The following is a 21,983-nucleotide window of genomic DNA, read 5'->3' as shown; positions in this document are numbered from 1 at the left end:
GTTTGCAGATTTTTTGTAGGTACCTTTTGCTAAGACGACAGCAATACTACAAATGATTTTAGACAATTACTGAACGGTAATAACTCTATTGGATTTCTCTTGCAAAAGAGAAGGCTTTCTCTGCCATGGACTTGTTTTCATTTATAGTAAGAGAATTCATTTATATAAAGTAAAGCTGCATACAGCATTCTTATTGAATGCATTATGTAAATGCATACATATACGTTGTTTAGGTGTAGTTAACTTTATTAATGTAAGAAACTTAAAATTAAGGTTAATTAGGATAAACATTTTCATTTTCAATTTTTTTAATTTTTTTAGGGGGGGGAAGAGTAATAATGTATTTCTTCAAGTATAGCATTAATTTTGTTGGTTACTGAAGGAACTTTCACACACTTTCTGCAGAATATATAGGAACATTTGTTTTATCGTAATTATGAAAGAAATACCCATTTTGTGAAAGTACATTTTGTACTGATGGTGTAATATCGTTCTGACCAGACATGGCCTCAGGATAGGAAACTGTGATATGTGATGATTCTGACCAGTTTTTCCTTTAGACCAAATGTACCAGCGACCACAAAAAAAAAAAAAAAAAATAATAAAAATAAATAAAAACTGTCAGGTTTGTTATTGCAATATCATCGCTTTCGGTTTTAGTTGGCATTTTATGACGTTTTTATTTGTTTTTATAATTTTTTTCTTTTTTTATAAGTGAAACTCCACTTTTTCTTATTTATCTTTACCTAATAATAATAATGATAATAATAATATAATAATAGTAGTAGTAGCATTTAAAGTCCACGTATTTTGGTATACATGCCTATAATAATATAGTGATATATATATATATATATATATATATATATTATATATATATATATATATATATATATATATATATATATATATATATATATATAAGAGAACTTAATGACGACTACTTTCGACGTTTGAGAAAAAAGAAATATATATTAATAATAAGATGAAAATAAGTCGGGGCACAATCATGCCCAGGGTTCTAAAATAATCTGTTGTTTTGACTTGGTGAAGGGGTGTAAGAAGGGGGTGGGGGTTGGGTGGGGGGGTAGGCAGGTGCAGCTGTAGATACTACCTGATGGCGTCATTTCTGATTGGTTACGTGCACGCATTGTTCCCTCGCTATTCATAGACTCACTCGCTAGGTTCATTTCGAATTCTAAGCAGGTACGGTACCATATAATTATTATATATATATATATATATATATATATATATATATAAATATATATATATATATATCTATATTATATATATATATATATATAACGTGATGCTATGTTCAATGATTAACAGATGGCTAAAGTTACGTTGCTCTCGTTCGCTCGGTTGCAAGAATTCAAACCTTTCCAGGAAATATACATTTGCCATTGGATCAGCTGGAATTGATGGTGGAAATAGGTGCGGTTTTGAGAGAGAGAGAGAGAGAGAGAGAGAGAGAGAGAGAGAGAGAGAAGAAGAGATGAGAGACTGGAATATGTACTATGACCTACATATATCGGTTCTAGAGCTAAGAAATGATGGCAGATCAAATGCCAGTGCATCTAAAAAAACAATCAGAATTGCTATACCTCAGATGTGTGTTGTTTTTGCCCTACGTATAACTATCATGGCTATATATTCTAACCTATAAACCACTTTATATAGACTCACAACCGGTTGTATGTCTATATAAAAGTGGTTTATAGGTTAGACTAGACCAATAGCGCCTAGGGATTGTTCTTCGTGGCGAGAATGAAGGCTTCGGTGTGGTTTATTCCGCGGCTTTACCTTTGGGGGGGACAATAGGCCTATCGATCACAGGAAGACAGGAACCAGATGCTGGCTTTATGACAGGAAAGAGGGAAGGGCGCGCACGCACGCTTTAGGACGAAGAAGGAGGAGGAGAGGAGGAGGAGGAGGGAAAGCTGAGAATGTGCATGTGAGAAAGGACATGGTGGGGGACTACATACCTTCTTAGGTTCCCATTCGAGATTCACCACAGAAATGCGAGGATCATTAGCTCTCTCTCTCTCTCTCTCTCTCTCTCTCGCTCTCTCTCTCTCTTACACACACACACACATATATATATATGTATATGTATATATATATATTAATCAAATATGTCTGACACATCGCGTCTAGATCATGTTAGGAGAGCCAGCCTCTAGGCCTATCAATATGTCCACTCAAAGAAGTTGTACTTTTTTTTTTTTTAATAGACTACTCTAAATGTAAGGTTTTCCCAATAATTATATATATATATATATATATATATATATATATATATATATATATATAATCAGTAACTGAAACACATCTTGTCTAGATCATGTTAGGAGAGCCAGCCTCTAGGCCTATCAATATGTCCACTCTTAAGTAAGTCCTACTTTTTGTGGATAAGATACTCTTAATGTAGGTTTAAATTCAATAATTCCTTACTTATTATTCTGAAGTCTGTCGAGATTTTTTCTTTTTTTCATTACTACAAACTTCTCATAAATATACATTTAGATCTTGTTCTCTGGTAATACAACAATAATATCCTCAAGGTAGAAAGTATGAATGTTGAGGAGACCACACAACCTTTCACTTTTATGGAATCGTTTGGAAACTTGTGAAATTCCACTGCATTTCGCTCAATGATTATTTGTCCGTTTTTTTCGACGGAATAGGAATGGTGGGATCATGGGTAGGAATAGCACTATCCAGACCGTGCGTTTGGTACCCAAGACGATTTTTAGTTATTATAATACTCATTCTGTTTTGAATGACTTCATTTACGTGTAAGTTGGTTTCCGCAGCTAGATCGAATGGTTTTAGCGGTCCATCTTACAAGCCAGCGAACATAACTCTTTAGTCCTATGATACTATTAGTTGTTAATTAGTGGTTAGTTATTGCTTTGTGAAGCTTCTGAAAGGAAAAGATAGTTTTATATTTTTTTTATTACTTGATTATGTGTTTATTAGAGACATGCACTTGAAGAGTGGTGGGTATTTGTCAAGAATATTGATCGTATGATTGTTTCACATTTCCAGCGCACTTAGTCATACTGATATTGGTACAGTTTCAAGTGCTCAGCTACATCAGAACTATTTTATCTTATATTTTATCGTATTGTATGCTCTCTTTTTGGATTGCGACGCTCTTGCAGATGATCATTTATTGACTGCAGATTTTTTAGCCCAGTTACGCCCTTGAACCCAAGTGAATTCTATCAAAACGATGACAATATCTCGAATGGAAACACTAGTCATACAATGCTGGTGATAATGTTGAGATAAAGAGACAATCTGCGTTTTATTATATCTTGGAAAAAGGGGGGTATTTCCTCTTATCTCACATCCTTCTCTCTCTCTCTCTCTCTCTCTCTCTCTCTCAGCACCAATATTAGGTAAATAAGCCTGTTACGGTCTGAGGCAGACCCTAGTGACACAGTTGCCTTTCTCGGGATAATTTTTTTTATACCAAATAATTCGATGTTTATCTGTCTCTGGGTGATTATTTAATACCAAGCTTCGTTCAGAGATGTGAATTAAAGACTTATGGATTGGTTACAGGACGCAGCATCAAATCTTGACAGGGATTTGAATTGTAATTTGTGGATTTAGAAACTGCTCAGCCTGAAAGTGAAGGTAATTTCAGTATTCACTCGATTGAATCTTCTCTCTATGAATCATGAAGCCAAAAAGAAGCACATTAGTCGGCCGTTTGTCGGTTAGGAAACAAAGCTGAGGAACCCGGGGTAGGTAAGGGGGGAATAGGATAGGGTAGTGTCCCGTCTGAGCGATTTAGGAGGAGGGGGAGGGGGGGGATTTCGTAATCCCCTACTGTAACCGTCCTCAGCCACCCACCCGCCCTCTGTGACTCATTCGTCTGCTCCCTCTCTTTCCTTCATCTCCCTCCCAACCCCCCCCCCCCCACCCCCTCCGTCATCCTAAAGCCCTATCTCCCGTCCACGCCCTCATCGCCGCTCGATCTCCCTTTCCTCCCTCTACCCCCTCCTCCTCCCTCTCCTTCGCCCTTCATCGTACCAGACGTTATCACCCGAATAACTTTTTTGTTCACCTGCTGTGATCTAAAAGCACATTTTGATCAGCTAGTCTCAGTTCGGTTTGTTGAGGAGGTAAACTGCGTTCGAGGTCGGTTAAATCGCTGGTTTAAGGGAGTGAAGTAGTTACGTATTTTATTTGATTAATATTTAAATCGTACCTGCTCTATAGGAACTCGGTTAATTCGTTCTGTAGGTGTCCTTAGGAAGGTGAACCCTTTTGTTGATAGGCTATGTTGTTGTATGTATTTGTATGTGGAGAGAGAGAGAGATAGAGAGTGTGTAGCTTGGGGGCGTTGTGTCGGCTCCAGTAGATGACCTGCTTGTGTGTGTACTACACCAAGCTACACATGGAGCTTTCTTTTACCTGATTAACCTTTAGTCCTACATCTAGACTCATGCCACGCATGCTGACGTGCCGTTCGGTTTTGAAATATTAAAACCTTCTTATTTGTAAGTCTAACGTTAAATACCGTCGTCAAACTTAAACAGAAACCGAGCGTAGTACGACCCAAAACTGATCATGTGAATGTATCTGAGAGAGAGAGAGAGAGAGAGAGAGAGAGAGAGAGAGAGAGAGAGAGAGAGAGAAAGCACAGAGCCGAGGGATGACGATGGGGGTGAATGCAAGCACGGGGCTGTGCTTGTGATGAGTGTATTTGTATCTGTGCATTTGTGTGGCCCACACAACCTTCCCGACAGGAGGACTTGAGCCAAGAGGTGGGTCCCTAGTTCATCGAAAGGAGAGAAGGATCCTTGCTGCTGTTGATTTCAGACACTCCTTCGGAACTTCCACAGCGGATTACTCGCTCTTTTTGTCAGGTGAATGGAAACTTGGACTACTGAATTTATTCAGCCTTTGGTAGCTCTTGGAAGATACCGGGGAATGTTCCCGTGGTCTCGGTGGAATAATTCTGTTTGGCAGTGTGATATCAAGCTTTTTTTTAGGGAGGGAAAAACTTATAGTTTTTCCCGCCAGGAAAACTTCTTTGGTTGAGCGACTCTGCTGAACAGACACGTCTGTGGTTGTAGGTCTGTACCACAACAGCCAACGCTAGTCTTAACTGTTGTGTTTTGATTTTTTGTTATTGGAAGGGGCTTGATGATGATTAGAGAGAAAGAGAGAGAGAGAGATGGGGTTGGGGGGTGACTAGACACGGGTATTTTTTCGTGAATTTACGACGCTTATGGTGCTTAGTGCTCGAACAGTCATAGGACAACAAGCACTTCATTCCGGGAGTGCTTACAGTCTAGACACTAGGACCCGCTTAGGTAAGAGCTGACTTCTCTTCTGAAGAAGTTCGAGTTGTCCTTAAGAAGAAGTTCGACGAAGCAGTGTTGTTGTGTATGGTACAATATGCAGTTCAGGTGTCGGTATCAGCCTAAATGAATCCTAAATGCATTCGTTTAATCTTTGACATTTTTTTTTATCTCTTTGGCATTTTTATTCTTGTCCGTTTTTTCTCTCGTGGCATTTGGTGAAAAGAATCTTGTTCTCCGTCGGTAAATCTTCGTCTCGCTGCAGGTGTGTCTGATTACTTGAGAGCCGTGTCCGTAGAGGGTATTAACCCCCCCTCTTCAATGAAAAGGTGTTTATTGGTGCGTCAGAAGACGATTGTGTCTAAAAGCTGCGGCAGTGACGAGGCGCTTTCGGCGGTGGAAAAAAAATGCACTGCAGGAGGAGGAGGAGGAGGAGGAACCTGAAATTGGATGTTTGTGTGTGTGTGTGTGTGTGTGTGTTAAGCAGAGTACGATTTGGGGAAATGGCCAGCACGCCAAAGAAAAGGCCTGTTCAAATGTCTTAAGACCTAAGCAAATGGCTGCACAGTTGTCAACGAATAATTACGCAGTTGTGATAGAACAACTGACTCGAGAAAATCGTTATGTCTGTGTCGTGGGTACATGACAATACATTTTGTAACGAATAAATGGCCGTTACTCGTAAGTAAAAATGGTCATGCAGATATGAGTGCCGTACGAGTGTCAAGTCTAATGAATGTCTACTTGCACAGTTGACACGCAGAGTACTAAAATGCCGTAAATAAGTGACGTTACAACTGTCATAAGTTAGTAACATTGCACACAATTCACGAGTTAATGACATCATGGACAAATGTTGCAGGTGGTTTTAGAAGCACGTCCTTCCTCTGATTGACGTCAGACTTTCCTCTCTCTCTCTCTCTCTCTCTCTCTCTCTCTCTCTCTCTCTCTCTCTCTCTCTCACGGCATGACGCATTTTCCTCCACGCATCCCTGCCCCAAACACTTCCATGACACAAGGATCGTGTCACATGATACGGCCAGCCACTGGGTGTCGTAAGACTAGCGGCCCCTGGGTTTAGGGGCCGAGGTAGTAGTAGTAAAAATAGTAATAGTATGAGTGGTAAACGGGCAAGCAACATCAAGAAAGATCGAGAGAGAGAGAGAGCAGGGAAAGAGACTTAAGTATGCGCTCTGTTCTTGCAATTGCAACCTGATTAGTTTACCAATGCCTTGAAGTTTCTTGCACCACACGAAAACCCGATTTCGAGGACTGCTTACGAATGCAATTCGTACGAAGGCGTGGATACCTCTGCTGCCGGTCTTCGGTATGCAGTGTGCTTGGTGTGTGTGTGTGTGTGTGTGTATGTATGTGTGTGTGTGTATTTCACGCATCGTGATTATGCCGGTGTTGTAAGCCGTGGCCCGTGTTCGGAAGGTATGAGAGAGAATGTGTATGTGTGTGTGTGGTTCAGGCTTCAGAACACTATAGTCACTTTACAGTTGTGTTAGTCTGTAACTCTCTCTCTCTCTCTCTCTCTCTCTAAATCTCTCTCTCTCTCTCTCTCTCTCTCTGTGTGTGTGTGTGTGTGTGATGCGCTGGATGGTTCTAATGAATCGGCAGGTGGAGAATGCCTCGTTTTATGGCCGCGGTGTTGTTAACAATGTCCTGCCGTTATTTATTTCACCCATTACTGTTGTTGCTGTTAATTCGAGTGATTGTTTTCCCAGGCAATTAGGGGTCATGTAATTTCCTGTCGTCCTTGTGTCATTTTTATTTTGCTTATGTAGTCAGGGCGGGAATGACCAGGCCCGGACGCTGTGATGCAATTTCGGCTTATTGCCACTGACTAGAAATTCAAGCTTCCATAGGACATTACGGAGTTCATTAGAAAGAAATAACATTAATGAGAACAGCAGAAAGAAGAGATAAGTCATTAAAAAAAATGCCAGCTACGACAGGCAGCGAACGAAGTGGTTTCGTTTTGGACAACAATGCAACAACGCCAGCCAGCTGCTGTTAACACAGCTTCCCATTTGGTTTTGCGTTTTATTTATTAGTCAGTCACCTTTGGTTTGACTCGCTACACGTCACGTATCCATTGCCTCACGAGGTTTCTCAGGAATGCTGAATCCTCTGTGTGTCGTAATGAGGTCTCTGCATCTTGTAGGGCTTTTAGAATGTAGGGTAATCTGGTGGTGTCGTCTTGTTAAGTTGTAGTACTAAGTTGTAATGTTTGTGTCATCTCTTGCTATTGTACGGTAACTGTTTCGCTGCTTAGAATAGTCATGTTTTGTGTATATTGTTTCCTAATGGGTTTTTGTTTTGATTTGCTTAAATGAATCTGAGAAAAAAATTGTTCTATATATTAGTTCAATTTAACGGTTAGTAGGACTAGATAGTTTGATAATGTTTAGTCCTAATCATCCTTTTATATATTTTGCTGCTTAACGAAATATTTTGCCCATGATTTACTGGCAACTAGACAAAAGATGAAGGGAATTCATACCTCGAAGAATGTCTATTAGTGGATTACATTGGTATAACTGACATCGAAGATGCAATAGTTACTGCTCCCATGTTGATAAGCTGTGATCGGTCACTCTGGTACCTAAGGAGAAAGGGTTGAGGGAGAGGGATGAGGAGAAGGGTCTGGAAGAGGGTTGAAAACTGAGTAACAGTAAGACTAGCTGGAAGGAGTGGTGGGTTAAGTGGGAGAGATGGAGGAAACCAGCTGATGATTGAGGTGGGTTGCCAGAGAAAGGTGGTGTGATGATGCATGCCTGGTGTGTTCGCCGGTAAGCTGCTTGCCGCTACCAACGGCTGACTGGACTAGGTGTTATCCTGTGATTATTATATATATATATATATATATATATAATATATATATATATATATATATATATACATAATATAACTCCTCATTGATATTGAACGATTTACATTCATACTTATCAACTAAACTCTGTCGATTGTACTAAGCAATTTACATCGTACGTATAACCATTGAGGCAAAAGAACGCGCTAGGCCTACTTTCAACCCCTTAAAATTCATCCAGTCCTCGGCAGTTTCAAATAAATGCATTTTATCCATTTACTTTTTTACCCTTCCTTCTTTTCTAGTTGACATTTCAATTCTCCTTTTCCCTCATATCTCCGAATCTAAAGTTAATTTATTTACAAAAGGTTTTCGGTCGTCACCTTGTGTGTGTGTGTGTGTGTGTGAGAGAGCTCTTTACCCACTTCGTGTGAGATTATACCGCCCTTGTTTGCATTTCAGCTCTCTTTATAGATGTAGAACCTCCTCCCTCCCTTACCGCCCCCTCCCCTATTTTTTCCCTCTCTCACTCCACTTCACTCCCCTCTTCATTAGTTTTTTTTCCCTCCCTCAAGTGCTGAACCAGTTAATTGGAAAGGTAGGCGTCGTACTTCTCAACCAGAGTGCCTCTCTCTCTCTCTCTCTCTCTCTCTCTCTCTCTCTCTCTCTCTCTACAATCTCTCTCTCTCTCTCTCTGTAAATTTTTGTTCGTGAGTAATCGTCTTTCTGTATTTCCCTTCAAATTCTCTCGCTTCCTAATGAACACCATAATATTCTTTGGAAGCTTGAATTTCAAGTCAGTGGCCCTTTTGGTGGGTTGGGGATTGTTCTGTATAAATAGGGTTTTATCTTATTATTATTATTATTATAAATTATTATTATTATTATTATTATTATTATTTTCTTCTTTTAAAGCTTAAATTTGAAGTCAGTGGCCCTTTGGTGGTGGGCTTGTTCTGTATAAATAGGGTTTATCTTCTGAATAATAATAATAATAATAATAATAATAATGAATAATAATAAAGAGGCAGGATGCAACCCTGAACCCCACACTATAAATACCACCCAGTCGAATTGGAGGGCTGTGATAGACAAAAAAAAAATATAATTATATATATATATATATATATATATATATATATATATATATATATATATATATATACTATATAATATACTTCTTCTTTTTTAAATTCCGAACGAATTAATTAATTTTTTCTTTTTTCTCTTCCTTGCAGGAGACACTGATGGTGTTGGTCGCTGCCTGGTAGAAGCAGCGAGGTCGACTGGCTCAGAGGACAAACATCACCGCCGTAGTAGTATTCTTGCGCCCAGTCTCTACCCTCATGGAGGAGGAAGCCCAACGCATCGCCCAGGGACAGGTAATGAGCCGGGGGGCGGAACCCCCTCCCCTTTCCCCTTCCCTTCTTCTTCCCTCTTAATTTTCTTTTAGAGAGAATGAGTGAGCAAGATCAGAGATTTAATCATCTGAATATTGAATGCATTGGCTATTTATAGAGGTCACCTTAATTATATATAATATTTGTAGATGTGCGTGTCTGTGTTATCTTTATTATTATTATAATTATTATGATTATATAATATATATATTTTGGTATATATATATATATAAATGGATATATATATATAATATATAATATATATATATATATTGTATATAATAATGTATATGGTGTGGTATATATATATATATATATATATATGTATATATATATATATATATATATATATATATATATATATATAAGTCACTTTGCATCATGATGTGAGCGTATGGTCCTGTCTTTTTCTTTTATGATCATTTCAAGCAATGTTCTCTTTCATTGCAAGAGCTTTTTGCAAAATGTTTATTTTTTATCATTTGATGATTCGCTTCCTTGTAGAGTTAAAAAAAAAAAAAAAAAAAAAAGTCATTGTTTATTTTGCGCCTAACGATGAGATTTATTTTAAAAATGGCTCTACAAAGTTCATTTCATTTGTCCAGCTATTTTTTCTATATATTTTTTTTATCCTTGATGACGTTGTTGTTGTTGTTTATTATTGCTGATTTTCAGTTCCACAGGGACGTTCGTGTTGCGCCCAACTGAGATAGCGAATACATTCATTGGCCACGGTGTCTCTGGGATATTTTGGTGATGAGAGAGAGAGAGAGAGAGATAGAGAGAAAGAAAGGAAAAAAAAATAAGTGCTCCTTAACATACCATAACAAGACAGTGGAACACACTATATAACCTGCATATACGTTTTTCCATACGCATATTTTTGTTTCCCTTACGCCCTAGTGATATATATATATGTTAACCAAAGTTAAAGTCAGTCCTTCCTCCCCCCAGCAAAGATATAGTTTCGTTCGTCAACTAACAATAATTGTCTCTCCGTCCGTTTACGTAACTTCTGAGGTCATTAGACAATCAAGTTTAGAGACAGACCGACAGACAGGTTCGCCTAAGTGATATTTTCTTATACGTGGGAAAAAATATATATATAAAAAACCTGACTCGTGTGGTGCTATATGTAAATAAAATTTAAAAAGAAAAGTGATTTGAAAACCATTTCAACTCTGAAAACAAAAACTATTTTATAAAAAAAAAAAAAAAAAAAAAAAACAGGAAAGGTTCTACCAGCCCTAGAACTCTTTTGATATCATTCCTTCCACTTTGTAAGATATTGTTCTCCCCCCCTTCCCCGAATTGTGAAGAGTGACTCATGTTTGGCCTCCCTTCGTCTTCCCTGAGTATCGGAAAGGTTCTCGTTTTGATGGGACATTAAAATAAAAACTGTTAAAAAAAGACATACTCCATTTTTTACACAATGAAAAATCCCCTCATCGGCTGTGACGGTGTTCGTGACGAATCTTGCTTGGCTGAATATTAATATATAAACAAAAAATAAAGTTCCGCTCTTTCAAACCCGTTGGTTGGTAAGGCATCAAAATTATATTACATTCTTGTCTTTTTTTGTTTTTGTTTTCATGGCTTTTTTTGATGAACCAAAAAAAATCTTGTTTTTATATATTTGTTTTTCCGCTTTGTTTTCAGAGCTCTGTGGCTGTACCTGACTTCTTGATTAAATGTAGATGAGCTGAATCCAAGGAATTATTTAAATTAATTTTTTTTTTTTGTATGATTTCTAGAGCAGGCCCATTCAGTTTCCAATTCGGTCTTATTACTGTAGTTCCAAAAAAAAAGTAGAATCCACTGGTTTGATTGGTGTCAAAATCCTTAGTGTCCCCCCTCCCCACCCCCCCTTTGCGTTCGTGTTCTGAACACTTTAAAAATAAAAAAAAAATCAGTGAATTAAAACAATTATTTTTTTAAATTCTGAGAGAGAGATAGAATGGCCAACCACTTGAATAGACAATTCATTTTGCAATCATTCGGAATGCCTCTTCTGTTATTTTTTCTGCTTAAAAATATCTTTTTATTATTATGGTTTTACGTTTGAGATTAAAATTCACTGCATCAATTAATACACATTTTTATTTAAATTATAATTATGACGCATGTTTCACTTCTGTGGTTTTTTCATAAGTGTGCTCTTTCAGCCTGTGGTTAGTGTAAACCAGGAGAATGTTCGTTTTATATATATATATATATATATATATATATATATATATATAATATATATATATATATATATATATATATATATATATATATATATATATTATATATATATATATAATATGTATATATATATTTCTATAAAAAATTTGGTTTGTCGTCTTGGTTCTAAAAAAATGTGCATGAACTGTAAATGGTGTGCTGGAAAAATTGCTATATTGTATATATAAATATATGTATTCATCTATATATATATATATATATATAGTATATATATATATATATATATATATATATATATATATATATATATATATATATATATATATATGTATATATATACATATGTATATATTACACTGTCTATAAAGGATACAGTGATAATGCCAATATGGAATAATATATCTATAGCTTAAGACTGCAGTTCAATATTTATATGTTCATATTAAATTAATTTCGCATTCTCAGTCATATACTATAGTAGATTCACATCAATCGTGCATTTGGCTGTTGATAAGCCAATCGCAGGGCTGGAAACTTTGTCTGTCTCGCGGGTTCACATAGGCAGGATGTATGTTCCACCTCTCCTGAAAGACTTATCCCTCAGGAGATGTGGAACATGAAACCTACCCATGTGAACTCTTCGAGATAGACTGAGAGTTTCCAACCCTGCGATTGGCATATCAACAGCCAATCAGGAGCGTCGTAAGGGACTGGCCTAGACATCAAATGCACGGTTGATGTGAATCTACTACTATACACACTATACTAAGCATTGAATTTAGCCAGTTTGGCTTTGTTGAAGCTTGGATGAATTTGGATGAATTTTGCGTTTAGTAAGTGTGTTTGTCTGTTGTGTAAGGTGGTTTATATGTCAGGTGAAAGCTTATTGATAAGAGTTTTGTAGATTTTTTTTTAGGGGTCATAGGTCAGGTGTCACTACCTGACAAGGGTAAAGTTGAGCTAGAGTCTTTGCAGAAACCTACAAAGTTAATTATTATTATTATTATTATTATTATTATTATTATTATTATATATTATTATTATTATTCATAAAAATCTTCAAATATCTCGAGTCACTAAAATGGTGAAGAAATTCACTATATATCAATTATATATATACATATATATACAGATATATATATGTATATATATATATATAAAAATATATATACTATATATATATATATATATTATTTGCATTTTATACAGAGAATATTTACAACTTCTGTAGGTATGAATGAGTGAATCTTAAGAATGAAATTTGTGAATGAATATTCTCAACTGATAAACGTAGAATACATTGGATGATGTAATATTACCATTAATAAATATAACAGACACGTGACCGTGATATTATTAAAAAAAATGTTTGTTGGAAGATTACATGTACTATGTGTTTTTTTTTCAAACTTTTGTTGTTCTAAATTTATGGTTAGCATGATGTTCATGGTTTCCATGTTAATATTTGTCTGGAAGTTTATTGGAAACGGTTTAAAATTGGCTAGACATTCATTTTTTAACTTCATAAAGTTTTTAATGATAATTTGAGCCATTGATAAATATACAATGTGCGTAGGATTGTTACCATTTCAGAGAAAATCAATTGAGTTCAGTCAAACTAACGCCAAAATGAATTTAGTTCAATCAAACTAACGCAAAATAAATTGATTAAATGAAACTTATAGCTTGGGTCACCACGAAGAAATATACGACTATATTATGCCCCCTTCCGGACGCATCCTTTAACAACTCCCCCTACCATCTCCTGCAGGTCCCTGACGACGTCCCCGCCGTCTTGATGGAGAAGGACTCGACTCCATCTTCCATCAACGCCATCTTCTCCCCCCCCATCTTCACGTCTCCCTTCAACAACCAGTTCGACCAGAACGAAATCTCCAAACACATGAACCTGGACGAAGAGTTCGCCAACAGCGAGAAAATCCGGCAGGAGATTCAGAATGATTCGTCTGGGCTTCTGGATGGGTCCTTCAAGGTAATTTCATTTTCTGGATATCCATTGAAGGTCATTTCTAGGGCTGAGAACTAGAAGGGCCAGTGTCATAAAACCATGTTTTCAGAAAAACTCATTTAAAATATTGCTTCCTTTATTAAAATTCAGCTAAGTACAGCAAACGAAAGCTTTTTTTGGTGTGATTGCTTAACTTATAACATTGGCCATTATAGCACTGAAACAGATAAATTTCTAGTTTAGTGACAGTCTTAACTACAATCGGCCATTTTTTGACATTGGCCCTTTTAGTTCTCAGCCCTAGATTTGATATTCTGGATCTGTCTCTCATGGGCGTTTGATCTTCTGGATGTGTCCTACAAAGTCATTTGATCTTCTTAATGTGTCCTTCAAGGTTATTTGATCTTCTGGATATTCATTAAAGGTCATTTGATCTTCTGGATCTGTCCTACTAGGTCTTTTAATTTCTTGTATGTCCTACATTTTTGTCTATTGGTTTATTTTTTTCTTTTTAATAAGTGAGATCTCTTACCTTCTCGTACTTCCTAATGAACACCTTAATATCCTTTGGAAGCTTGAATTTCGAGACGGTGGCCAATGTTGTTGGGCTTGTGCTATGTGAATAGGGTTCATCGTCAGAACAACAACATATATTCTATTCAGCCCTTGTAATCCTACTTGTCCTTGTTGTCAAGATCAGATTGCTAGGTGGAGCTTGTATGTTATTGTGTACTATATTGATTTTAATCATTTACCATTCCGATACATTGGCCCTACCATATTTTACCACATTACCTGTGTTTTTTCCTTGTTTTTAACTAATATTTTTCTTCGTTAACATATATTTTCCTTGTTTAATATTTTCCTTCCCTCGGTCAGACATTCACCCCCTCAGCAAACTTGGTCAGAAGCCATATGACAGTATGAAGTCGTCAGCGTTTAATGTTCTTTTTAAACTCTCATGTTGCTGAAGCCTGCCTGGCCTGTTGTTATATCCCCCTGCTTATATCTCTGGCTGTCACGTGGAGTTCTGTCTCTCTTGTCTCTTCTGGGAAAATGATGACTTGTCCCAGCTCCTGGCTTCACTTAGGCGTAGTATAGAGATTAATGATGATGGTGTCTTCTGTCATCGAATGTTGGGCCCGTGTGCCTGCGAACTTATGTTTCTTACAGGCCCTTTCTATGTTCAAAATAATGAATGAATAAATGAAAATCTTATAGATCCTTTCTTTTGTTTAAAAAAAGCTTACAGGCCCAAAATCTTATAGTAGGTCCTTTCTTTGGTAAAAGAAATTCTTGTAGGGCCTTTGTTTGCTTAATATAATTCTTGTAGGCACTTTGGTAAAAAATAAAAAATTCTTATAGGCCCTTTCTTTGGTTAAGAAAATAATAGAGGCCCTTTCTTTGGTAAAAAAAAAAAAATAATCATATAGGCCGTTTCTTTGGTAAAGAAAATGTTAAAAAAAATATATTCTTATAGGCCCTTTTTTGGTTAAAAAATTCTTATATGCCCCTTTTTTGGTAAAGAAAATTCTTATAGGCACTTTCTTTGTAAAAAAAATTCTTATAGGCCTTTTCTTTGGTGAAAAAAATTCTTATAGGCCCTTTCTTTTGTGAAAAAAATTCTTAAAAGCCTATCTTTGGTAAAAAAAATTCTTATAGGCCCTTTCTTTTGGGAAAAAATTCTTATAGGCCCTTTTTTTGTGAAATTCTTATAGGCCCTTTCTTTTGTGAAAAAAATTCTTAAAGCCCCATCTTTGGTAAAAAAAAATTCTTATAGGCCCTTTCTTTTGTGAAAAAAATTCTTAAAGCCCCATCTTTGGTAAAAAAAATTCTTATAGGCCCTTTCTTTAGTAAAAATATTCTTATAGGCCCTTTCTTTAGTAAAAAAAATTCTTATAGGCCCTTTCTTTTGTGAAAAAAATTCTTATAGGCCCTTTCTTTAGTAAAAAAAATTCTTATAGGCCCTTTCTTTTGTGAAAAAATTCTTAAAGGCCCATCTTTGGTAAAAAAATTCTTATAGGCCCTTTCTTTAGTAAAAATATTCTTATAGGCCCTTTCTTTAGTAAAAAAAATTCTTATAGGCCCTTTCTTTTGTGAAAAAAATTCTTAAAGCCCCATCTTTGGTTAAAAAAAAATTCTTATAGCCCTTCTAGTAAAAAAAAATTCTTATAGGCCCTTTCTTTGGTAAAAAAAAAAAATCTTGTAGGCCCTTTCTTTGGTAAAAAAAATTCTTATAGGCCCTTTCTTTTGTGAAAAAATTCTTATAGGCCCATTCTTTGGTAAAAAAAAATTTGGACCTTTCTTTTGTAAAAAAAAAAAAAAAAAATCGCATGGGCCCTTTCTGTGGTTGAAAAAAATCCTCTACGACCTTTATTTTATTATTAAACAAATTCTTAATAGACCCTTTTACTAGAAAAGAAAAATTCTTATAGTTTCTTTGGTTAAAAAAAATGACAAAAATGCTTAGAAAATGTTAGTGATTAAGAAGCATTAGATTTTAACTAAAAACGTATACCACTTTTTCGCTTTAATAACTCTCTCTCTCTCTCTCTCTCTCTCTCTCTCTCTCTCTCTCTCTCTCTCTCTCTCTCTCACTAGAATTTGTGTTCTATTTTATCCTTTTGTCACATGCAATTTCGAGTTGCCTCACGCTTAAACTGTCAAGTGTAGCTTGCTAGATAAATATGTCTACGCTATTTATATCATTAACCACCGTTTTGTGACGTTTGTGTTTTGTGACACATCACGACTTGATCCGGAAGGCAGTGACAAATGAGTTAGTCATCTGTTGTTTACCAAAATATAGTTATGGTTTCCTTAAGTTGCAGTGTGTCATGAGAGACGCTGAATTAGGAATATTTTATTATCATTATTATTATTATTATAACAAAAACCAGTCTGTTACCCTTTTATCACCGAGAGAGAGAGAGAGAGAGAGAGAGAGAGAGAGAGAGAGAGAGAGAGAGAGAGAGAGAAGCAACGCCTACCTTTCTCATTTTATCTTATCATGTAGCTCATTTCAAACTGTTATTTTTTTATCTCTCTCTCTCCATTTCCTTTTATAATCGAGATAAGGGAGGCCAATATTCGGGTGGTTTTCGGAAAGGAGCAAAGTTATCCTATTATTATTATTATTATTATTATTATTATTATTATTTTTTTTTTTTTTTTTTTTTTTTTTTTTTTTTTTTGCTCTATCACAGTCCTCCAATTCGACTGGGTGGTATTTATAGTGTGGGGTTCCGGGTTGCATCCTGCCTCCTTAGGAGTCCATCACTCTTCTTACTATGTGTGCCGTTTCTAGGATCACACTCTTCTGCATGAGTCCTGGAGCTACTTCAGCCTCTAGTTTTCTAGATTCCTTTTCAGGGATCTTGGGATCGTGCCTAGTGCTCCTATGATTATGGGTACGATTTCCACTGGCATATCCCATATCCTTCTTATTTCTATTTTCAGATCTTGATACTTATCCAATTTTTTCCCTCTCTTTCTCTTCAACTCTGGTGTCCCATGGTATTGCGACATCAATGAGTGATACTTTCTTCTTGACCTTGTCAATCAACGTCACGTCTGGTCTGTTTGCACGTATCACCCTATCCGTTCTGATACCATAGTCCCAGAGGATCTTTGCCTGATCGTTTTCTATCACTCCTTCAGGTTGGTGCTCGTACCACTATTACTGCAAGGTAGCTGATGTTTCTTGCACAGGCTCCAGTGGAGGGCTTTTGCTACTGAATCATGCCATCTTTTTGTACTGGTTCTGTGCAAGTGCCGGGCATTCACTTGCTATGTGGTTTATGGTTTCACTTTTCGTAATGCACTTCCTACATATGGGAGAGATGTTATTTCCGTCTATCGTACTTTGAACATATCTGGTTCTTAGGGCCTGATCTTGTGCCGCTGTTATCATTCCTTCAGTTTCCTTCTTTAGCTCTCCCCTCTGTAGCCATTGCCAATTGTCATCGCTGGCTAGTTCTTTAGTCGTCTCATGTATTGTCCGTGCATTGGTTTGTTGTGCCAGTCCTCTGTTCTTTCTGTCTTTCTCCTGTCTCTGTATATTTTCTGGGTCTTCGTCTGCTTTTATTAGTCCTTCTTCCCATGCACTCTCTAGCCACTCGTCTTCACTGGTTTTCAGATATTGCCCCAGTGCTCTGTTTTCGATGTTGACGCAGTCCTCTATACTTAGTAGTCCTCTCCCTCCTTCCTTTCGTGTTATGTATAGTCTGTCCGTATTTGCTCTTGGGTGTAGTGCTTTGTGTATTGTCATATGTTTCCTGGTTTTCTGATCTATGCGGCGGAGTTCTGCCTTCGTCCATTCGACTATTCCTGCGCTGTATCTGATTACTGGCACTGCCCATGTGTTATGGCTTTTATCATATTTTCCGGCGTTGAGTTTTGACTTGAGTATCGCCTTGAGTCTCTGCATATAGTCTTTCCTGATCGTGTCCTTCATCTCATGGTGTTTTATATCTCCTCCTTCCATTATTCCCAGGTATTTGTATCCTGCTCATCTATGTGTTTGATGTTGTTGCTCCCATCTGGTAGCTTTATCCTTCAGTTCTCGTTACTTTGCCTTTTTGTATGTTGACTAAGGCGCATTTTTCTATTCCAAACTCCATCCTGATGTCCCCAGATACAATCTTACAGTCTGGATTAGGGTATCTATTTCCTTGATGCTCTTACCATACAGCTTGATGTCGTCCATGAACATCAGATGGTTGATTCTGTTGCCTCTTTTCTTGAGTTGGTACCCGGCATCCATCGTCTGTAGTACTTTTGTCATGGGAATCATGGCTACTACGAAGAGTAGTGGGGACAGTGAGTCGCCCTGGAAGATCCCTCTCCTGATATTAACCTCTGCTAGTCTTATTCCAGAGCTTGTAAGTATTGTATTCCAGTTGCGCATTGTATTTTTGAGGAAGCTGATGGTATTTTCCTCTGCCCCATATATTTTCAGGCATTCTATTAGTCATGTGTGTGGTATCATGTCGAAGGCTTTCTTATAGTCTATCCATGCCATGCTTAGGTTGGTTTTCCTTCTCCTACTGTTCCTCATTACCATTTTGTCTATCAGGAGCTGGTCTTTTGTGCCCCTACACTTCCTTCTGCTTGTACTATATTATTATTAATATAGTACAAGCTGCACAATCTACCAACAGTCATTGATAACATGAACCTCAACTTTTACAATATTATTATTATTATTATTATTATTAGCAAGAGCCCGTGCCAACATTATTTTATCATGTCCTATCTCTTCTCTCTCCTCCGTAGGACCAGGACGAGTCGCTGCTGGACTCCACGAAGTCCCCCGTCATCCCGCCCCACGACTCGGATTCGGACGAGGGCATCGCTGTGGGCAACGACGGTACCCCTTCAGCTCAACCCACCCACAACGTGCATGATGCCCCCACACCCACGGCTGAAGAGGGTGAGTGTTCCAGTGACGAGTTTTCGGGGTTCGCTGGAAGTGTCTGTCTCGTTGATTTTTCCAGTTTTGTTTGGTACTTCCAGTACTTGAGAACTTTTTTAATACATCCAGAGCTTCCAGTACTTTATAGTACTTCAAGCTTTTCCAGTACTTTTTAATACTCTCAATACTTACGTTTAGTATTCAGTGCTTCCAGTACTTTTTAAGACTTCCAGCATCTCCAGTACTTTTTAATAATTTAAGTATATCCATTTTGTATTTAGTGCTTTCATTACTTTTTAATACTTCCAGCGTTTCTAGTACTTGTTAATACTTCCAGTACTAAATTTTAGTCACTAGTATTTCCAACACGACATTCGGTATTATTAATGTATTTCCAGTAGTATTTAATGAATATTTAAGAGTACCAAAAAGAAAAAAAAATTAACAAGTGAGATCTTGCAAGGCTTTCGATGAACTGAGATGAAGATCGATTATGACACAGCAAAAAAGACTTATCAGTACTTTTTAAAATTTATTTATTTATATTATTTTACGAATGAAAGTAAAAAATCCTAGTGTCGTCGAAAGGAAGAGCTAATGAATTAATAATCTACCATTCACTGGGAGACGAAAAAAGTGAGACGCACATTATAATTATAATATATTAAGCTGACAGGTGACACTTGAGTCATAACACTATGTTAGGTGGTTCGTGTCTCACGCAGTCGACAAGGAAGAAGACGACAGTCGCTCCTTTAAGGGAAGAAGAAGCAAAGAGGATAATAACAATATAGTCGCTGTGGCTTTCTTCTTATAGGCACAACACTTCGCTAAGCTCCAAGCCAGTGACTTGGCTTGCAAATGCTCGGTTTTACCTGTGGGTTGCACGAGGCTTTAATGCTTATATTTCCTTGTTTTTATTTTTTTTTGTTAAGAAAATGTGTCTTTATAGGAAAAAAAACAACTTTTTGGGGAAATCGCACAATTAAAACAAATATATAGGCAGATTTAGCACAATTTTTTTTGCGTCGTGTTCTACCAGAATTTTTATGATTCATAGAGCACACATTGCTCCATAAATCAATAAATGAAAAATAACTAACAATGAACAACAAAACAAAAAAGGAGTGTTTATGATGAATGTTTTTTTTATTTCAATAAAACCCAAAAAGTATTTAGAGAGAACTGAAGCGTTCAAGTCATAAAATTATTCCACACATCACCGCTCGATCATAGTTTCACGCGATCGATCAAGCGCTCCCCCCGAAGAAAGCGGTCTTCAGCGAGGTCTTCAAGTCTGTAGTACGTTCCGGTCTGCTAGTCTGATGTGGCTTTCAGTCAAGTCAGTTTGACTCTATCCGTCCGTCCCAGACCGCAGAAAGTTGTCAGTCTCAGTCAACTGAAAGTTTTTATTTATAGACTTGATGGTGAAGAATGTAACTTGAGGTATTTATTGCCTTTGCCCAGGAATGATTTGAATTTTGTGTTTTATTCTGTATTATTTCATCTCTTGGTCTTCTTCTGTATACAATTAGCATTCTTATACTTCAGGTTGAGTTTTATAATTATCAAATGCAGAATGTAACTTGAGATAGTTATTGCCTTTGCCCTAGAATTGTTTGATTTTTTAAAAAATTCTCTATTATTTCATCTCCTGGTCTTCTACATTCAGTTAGCATTCTTATACTTCAGGTTGTGTTTTATAATTATCAAATACATATGGAATGTTATAATAGTTCGTTTTGCACTGATTATAAGCAACTGGAAACATATGTTCTTGTGCATTGGTTACGAAAAAATCGAATAATTCTTTTTTGGCTTGTTTGCTTCCCATGGGTTATCAAGACGTGCTGCTCTCTCTCTCTCTCTCTCTCTCTCTCTCTCTCTCTCTCTCTTGTTTATATACCTCTTTATTTTTTGTTATCTCTCTTTGAACTAGTCAGATAAACCATCTTTTTTAATTCGCTAAAGAAAAATACTTCTTGGTGTGTTTATGTCCCCACCGAGGATCGAGTGCGCGCGCAAATTGAGGAATTTCCGTATTTCTGACAGAAATTTGATGAAAACCCTCCCCCAACCCCCCCACAGTCCCACATCCCCGTCCCCCACTCCCCCCCCGGAAAAAAAAAAAAAAAAAAAAAAAAAAAAAAAAAAAAAAAAAAAAAAAAAAAAAAAAAAACATTACGACACACGATGCTCGTGTTTCGTCACGCCAGATGTTGTAAGAGCTGATAATGAAATGTGATTAGCTGAAAGCACTGTGTGTGAGGCCGTCGACTAAACAAGCATAAAACCAGTAGTAATGTGTTTTGCCTCTTGGTCTTGCAAGTCTTCGTAATATCTAGGACGAGCGTTGTGCAAAAGCTTATTACTTGCGCTGCTATTTTTTTTTAGCCTTTTTTTTTATGGTGTAGGGGTTTTGGGGTCTTGTTTTGATTTTAAAAAATTTTATTTTGAGGGGGGCATACCAGCAATTTTTTGGTGGGGGGGGGGGGGGGGGGGGGGGGGGGGGGGGGGGCAGCATACCAGCATTCATTTTTGCATTGAGTATCTTAAATATTAGACAGGAACTGTGAAACTACGATTATTTCAAGTAATTTCCTTAGGTGAATAGCTTCCGATTCTGCCAGTCATAATCCACATGCATCACTCCACGTTTAGGTAAAAAAAAAAAAAAAAAAAAAAAAAAAAAAAAAAAAAAAAGTTTCTAATGATGATTTTAGCAGCAGCCTGCCTCTCTCTCTCTCTCTCTCTCTCTCTCTCTCTCTCTCTCTCTCTCTCTCTCTCTCTCTCTCTCTCTTTTAAACATCAATGTTCGGTAACACGTCTTGAAGATGTATACCATCTCGGAAGCACACGTGTT

General features: G+C 37.0%; 1 protein-coding gene across 1 annotated transcript in view; it reads left to right on the top strand.

Annotated features, from left to right (window-relative positions):
• The window catches only part of LOC135222759 (mucin-2-like), a 176,392-nt gene that overhangs the window by 122,331 nt on the left and 32,078 nt on the right, over nt 1–21,983 (top strand). The window contains 4 exon segments of the mRNA XM_064261011.1: nt 9,387–9,448; nt 9,450–9,530; nt 13,507–13,728; nt 18,982–19,138. Coding sequence (XP_064117081.1) covers nt 9,387–9,448; nt 9,450–9,530; nt 13,507–13,728; nt 18,982–19,138 — 522 coding nt within the window.

The sequence above is a fragment of the Macrobrachium nipponense genome, chromosome 8 (genome assembly GCF_015104395.2).
Source record: "Macrobrachium nipponense isolate FS-2020 chromosome 8, ASM1510439v2, whole genome shotgun sequence".
NCBI classification, from domain to species: Eukaryota; Metazoa; Arthropoda; class Malacostraca; order Decapoda; family Palaemonidae; genus Macrobrachium; species Macrobrachium nipponense.
The sequence above is the reverse complement of the archived record's forward strand: the minus strand, read 5'-3'. Positions and strand labels throughout refer to the sequence as shown.